This window comes from Meleagris gallopavo, chromosome 1, assembly GCF_000146605.3.
Source record: "Meleagris gallopavo isolate NT-WF06-2002-E0010 breed Aviagen turkey brand Nicholas breeding stock chromosome 1, Turkey_5.1, whole genome shotgun sequence".
Classification (NCBI taxonomy): domain Eukaryota; kingdom Metazoa; phylum Chordata; class Aves; order Galliformes; family Phasianidae; genus Meleagris; species Meleagris gallopavo.
This window is the reverse complement of record NC_015011.2, coordinates 48,410,406-48,416,159: the sequence shown is the minus strand read 5'-3', so window position 1 is coordinate 48,416,159 and position 5,754 is coordinate 48,410,406. Positions and strand designations below refer to the sequence as shown.

Below are 5,754 nucleotides of genomic sequence, written 5' to 3'. Positions count from 1 at the left end.
TTTTTTAATGTGTGAGGGATGTCCACTATTATTCTTCTCCTAATCGGCACTTGGCAATATTTTCTAGTACAAATTCAATGCATGCTGTCAAGATGGTTTTAAAGTCCAGTTGTCATATAGCTAAATGTCCTTCATCGTGCGTTGTCATTGTGCACACTCTATAATGACATTTCTGTTGTGTGAGAAAGCATTAATCTTACTGAATGACATCTTTAGCAGGTAGCATTAGCTTAGTAGACCAAGAGCAGTAAATACTCATTTTGGTTCTCTGCAAGTTTGGGGCCTTGAGAAGGTTCAGTTTTATGTATTAAAATCAGTATCACCCAAACGTGCAGGAAATCCTCAGGTTTCTCAAATTAAATGTAGTAATGTATAAATGGGTGCTTTATGTTTCTGTTGTTAATGATTAAATATACTGTGGTAAGTTATATTAACGCAGACAATAATGTCTATCTTTTGGTGGGGGCAAGGGTCAGCATGTATAAAATAAGCCAAGATGAACTACATGTGTCATGGGTTTTTTTGCTATGGCAGATTATTTTTTGTTTTGTGCTATGTGCTTGTCTGTGATTGAAATTGCAAAAAGTTGGCAGTAATGCTATAGCTAATTGAATCTTACTAGGTTTCTCTAATACATACTGTTTATTCAATCTTCTAGCAAAATTCAGTGATTACAAATCAACATGGTCCCCAGATCCCATAGGACACAATCCCACTCATCTCTCCAACAAGATGTGGAAAAACCATATTTCCTCAAGGAACACTACAGGGCTGCCTCGCCCGCCTCCTGGCCTGACCAACCCCAAACCATCATCTCCATGGAACAGCACAGCACCCCGATCGGTCAGGGGCTGGGGGGCACAGGACTCAAGGCTTGCCTCTGGTGAGAAGAATCATCTGATAACGCCATTGATCAGACCTGAGGAGTGTGCGTTTTACAGCACTAATGGTTTGGAGGAGAGAAAGTTGCAGTTGCCTGGTAAAAGGAAAAAAGTTCCTTAAGTTCTTGAAATGGAAATGAACTGTCAGTGATTGGGATGGTGGCGGGGGGAAGGTTTGGGGGAAATCCTAGGTCCTGCTGGAGATTAGTGGAGAGGGCTAAGACCTGCAACAGAGGAATTTCTGTTGCACAGGGCCTTTCAGAACTTAAAGATAGTTGATGGGGGGAAGCTGCTAGAAAGTAAACTCTAGTAAAAAGTGGATCCCGATGTGAAATATGGAGAAAGATGTGCTTTTTCTTCTCAGGAGTAAATATTTGGCTCTCATATGTTATTAGGCTAATAATGCTGAATTTGTCTGAGACTGAAAGACCTGACTGTAAAGAGAAAGGTTTTTCAAAGGTTTTTCTTCATTCCTTTCTCTCCTGTTTGCAGCATCTACTTGGAGTGATGGTAGTTCAGTTCGTCCTAGTTACTGGCTGGTTCTTCACAATCTCACTCCACAGGTATTTTCTGTTACTGTCTTTGGGAGCTTATTTGCTTTGCTGAGATAGCGGTTTGTGGGTCTTCACTTGGCTCTTTGTGATTAAAATCTAACAATCAGATTTGTCAGCATGCATGAGATGCATTTCTGCTAACCAAGACTGTAGTCTAATTGGTTTTCCTGTAGTCATCTTTTCATTTAACTTCAAGATGTTCAGTGTTTTCTGGATGACTAACTTAGCTTTTTCTTACCTAGCGTTTAAAGAAAATAATGGAACAGAAAGGTTTGTTTTTCCTAGAAGTGAAGAAAAGTTGCATGACCATAATGTAGAATGGTTAACAGCAGAGTCTGTTTCTTTGGGATATAAGAACGCTGGTATAACTGCTAGCTTTCACTTTGGTGTTTCCATTCTAAAACCACAGTGTTTCCAGCTCTCCTGCCAAAAACAGTCTAAATAGGTTATCCCTACAAAAGTGTTCTCAGCACTCTTCGTTTCAAAATGAGCTCTGTGAGGATTGTGGTTTCATCAATCTCATTTAGTCTGTACTGAATGCTTAGGAAAAACCTGTGTGATTGTCAGCAGTACCCTAAAGTCTAGACCCTAGTTCCCTGTTCAGCAGGGTAATTCTGGTAGAGCTTAAGGCATCAGCATGAAAGACTGAGGTCTCTTTTGGATCATTCCAAATAGCAAGCTACGTTTCTTTCATAGAAAGGATTGTTTTCCTTTATGCAAATGAAATGGTAGGAATGGAAATTGTGAAGAGGCACAATTCTAAGTCCCTGCCCTTATGTGAGTTAGATTAATACTGCTTTAGGAATCATTTAATGGAGTAGAAATATATTTTGAAGGTATTTAAGTCAATAGAAAAGCAGATTATAGTTGTACCTTCTCTAGCAAATCTTCTTTTTGTTGTGGATAAGATACATTGAAGAGGAGGAAGTAAAAGATGAGCATGATTTCAGAGGCAGTATCTCCAGTTTCTTTTTTTAACTGTGCCCGTGTTTGTACCCACATAAAGCTTTCTTTTCCCTCATTTGAGATTGTATTGTATAATAGGGGAGAAAAGGGAGAAGGAAGAAAGTAACACTTCCTTTAAGTATTTGCACATACGGATCCCATTTGTGTGTGCATGTTCTTGTGGCACACAAGGAACAGAATCCGTCTGTACAGAATGCTTTGGAGAACAGCAATTCCTGGAGGTAAGAAGCTGTTATGCTGCAAGAAGGAATGTAGGCAACAACTGCTGTGGAAACATTAGTTCAGGAGGAATGAACGTTGATGGGTTCAGCAAACTGTTTCTTTGACTTACTGTTTCATAAACCACAAAGACAAAAATAAAATAAAAATAAAAGGCCCCTTATTGTAGAGGTGAGAATTCCAGTTCTGCAAAGACTGTTGACATACTGGTTGATCTAAATGGTGCTGGCATCATAGTGCTGGAAACTAACAAATTCTAGTTCTTCTGGCACTGTCCTAATGGCTGAAGATGCTGAGAAGTACAGCCTGTCTACAATTACTGGAGAACCTGCCAATGTAAGGATAGTGACAGAATCAGAAAGCAAGGAGGGGAAAATGAGTCAAGCTACAAATGAGCTGAAAAGATACGCCAGTTTGTTGCATGAAGTGTAATCACTGTAATTATGAGAACTTGAGGCATACTAAGATGCAATTTGAAAATTAAATCCTGTTACCTCTGCTTTCTTTCTATTGCTTCCACCTATTTTCCTCTGTGAGAGCAGATTATCTTCTAATGACTGCGGCTATTAGGACAGAAATTTATGTAGTGGAGTAGTTCCCAACGTCTCTTCTGTTGTGGCTGTTCTTCTGCAGATCGATGGGTCAACCTTGAGGACGATCTGCATGCAGCATGGCCCACTGCTGACATTCCATCTGAACCTGACCCAGGGCACCGCTCTCATCCGATACAACACCAAACAGGAGGCGGCCAAGGCCCAGACTGCACTGCACATGTAAGCAAATCCCAGTGTCCTTCCTTTCCTGCTAGACTAGTCGTGAACACAAAATGTCTCTCCAGTGCTGTGCTTTGGAACCTTGTTTCGGGCATTTTTGAAGGGCATCTTTTATTCATTGGTAGGAGAAGATGAGAAACAAGGGTGCCTTCCATTTATCTTGTTTTAAGTACTGCCACAAACTGATAAATGCAGAACCAAGAAGGTGCAAATAGCAGGGTGGAATTGGCACCAGCATGCAAATTGCTGTACAGTTCGGGCTGTCTAATGAAAGATCATGAATAAATTTAGGTCATTCTTACATGTGTCACCCAAATGTGCAGGAATCTGCTGTTATTTTGAGATATACCTGAAATAGCTCCTTTGAAAAGCTACTGTTCTTTACTTTCCAGTTCTTAAACTTATTTGAATTCACGGTGGCTCTAGTATGTTTTGAAAATGTGAGAGGTTTGGAGACAAAAGTAACTTCCTGGTCTTTTTAAACTTCTCTTGCTCTGTTTTGTTTGAACGGCAGCATACGTTCATGTATCATTTTATCTACACCATATATATACTTTTATTGTCCTTGCATTTATATTCAAGGCTTTAGGTTAAATACAGAAAGCTTTTGTTGTAGGTTAACAATAGAGTATTTGATTTTTGTCCTTTATAAAATGGAAGTTCTTGTGTTTTGAGTCAGTTTCACTGTTGAGAATGGCTGACATTTTCTGTGCTCATTCCATTCTGGCCAGCTGATTTCTGCTTTGGTTTTGTCACCAAATAGCGTTGTTTCCGTACCTTCTGAATCCCTTCCCTTAAGTTCCAGTTTTGACTAATGATTTTTTTCTTCCATATGTCTTCCAGGTGTGTGTTGGGAAACACTACCATCCTGGCTGAGTTTGCCACAGATGAGGAGGTTAGTCGCTTTTTGACACAAGCTCAGCCCCCTACACCTGCAGCAACCCCAAGTGCACCCGCGGCAGGCTGGCAATCCCTGGAGACGGGACAGAACCAGACAGATCCAGTTGGACCTGCTTTGAATCTCTTTGGTGGGTCAGCAGGGCTTGGGCAGTGGAGCAGTGGTGGCGGCAGCAGCAGTGGGGGTGATCTCACTGGCGCTTCGTTGTGGGGTCCCCCAAACTATTCTTCAAGCTTGTGGGGGGTCCCGAGCGTAGAGGATCCACACAGAATGGGCAGCCCTGCTCCCTTACTACCTGGAGACCTTCTAGGAGGAGGGTCGGATTCAATCTGAACTTAGAACTTTCAACTCTGACCTCGTGACCTTTTTTGGAACAGCAGCAGCACTAACTTGACCTTTTCGTTTTTTTTCAACTTGCAATAAATACATTTATAAAAGGAAAAAGAAAACGGAGAGAGAAAAAAGGTGGGTCATTGACAGACTGTCTGAGCACATAGTTGCCTCCCTTATATAACTTCAGTTTTTTCGTTTGGAATATGAATCCAAAAAGAGAACATATCACTCTTGAAATACTTGAATCATGAACGCCAACTTAGAAAGACAATGTGAAGCAAGTACACATACCATTTAAATTTAAACACAAAAATTAAAAAATTAGTTTCTAGTTTTTCACTTTTTCATGTTATACGGAAGTTGTTGCTAAGAAACATATATACTGAAAAAATAGCTTTTTAACTTTGTTTGCACTGGGTGTGTTTCCGTCCTTAGGTCTACCATGTTGGGTTGGGGTAGGGGTGGGATTCAAGAGAAAAAAGGGGTGGGGGGAGGGGAAGACTTGACGGAGCCTCACTTTAAAAACAAAAACAGACAAAAAAAATTAAAAAAAAAAGAAAAAAACAACAACAACAACAACAAAACCATCACTTTGTGATTGGCTGGTTGATAAGTACCAGTGTGTTCTGGCACATGTAACTGCCCACGTGTGCTTGTTTCTGTGTGAGTGCGTGTGCACATATTCGTGTGTGTGCTATTTTTTCTCTATATATATAATAATCTTGAAACGCTGCATTGCTGATGGTCTATGGGCTGGCTGGCCATCTGCGTGTCTTGCTTCTGAAAACAAGACAGGCATGGTGGAGTCCCTGTGGCTGAAGCAGAATCCAGTTGGGCTGGATTAAAATTTGTCAGTAAGTTTTTTTTAAATTCATTTTAGCAGGGTGCTATCTCAAGTTTGCAGATCATACTGAATGGGTAGTTGCTTCCTAGCCCTTGTTCTAACCCTGTGGTAGAGCAGAACACTGCCATATCCAAAGGATTTGGTGAGAGGGGAGCCAGTGTTGTCTTTTGAGTAGCAGTGTATTTATTTATTTATGTCTGCATGTGGGGTTTTTGTATGGAGTGAACCCTAGAATGTTTGTTATATAATGCAAGCCATTTGTTTTTTTCTTCTGAAGAGAGGAAAA

General features: G+C 40.6%; 1 protein-coding gene across 1 annotated transcript in view; it reads left to right on the top strand.

Moving 5' to 3' along the window:
* The window catches only part of TNRC6B (trinucleotide repeat containing adaptor 6B), a 128,593-nt gene extending 123,562 nt beyond the window's left edge, over nt 1–5,031 (top strand). Inside the window, exons 22-25 of the mRNA XM_031554331.1 lie at nt 659–883; nt 1,374–1,444; nt 3,254–3,393; nt 4,237–5,031. Of these exons, the coding sequence (XP_031410191.1) occupies nt 659–883; nt 1,374–1,444; nt 3,254–3,393; nt 4,237–4,624 (824 nt within the window). The 3' untranslated portion in view covers nt 4,625–5,031. The remainder of the gene's footprint in view (nt 1–658; nt 884–1,373; nt 1,445–3,253; nt 3,394–4,236) is intronic.
* The last annotated feature ends 723 nt before the right edge of the window (nt 5,032–5,754 follow it).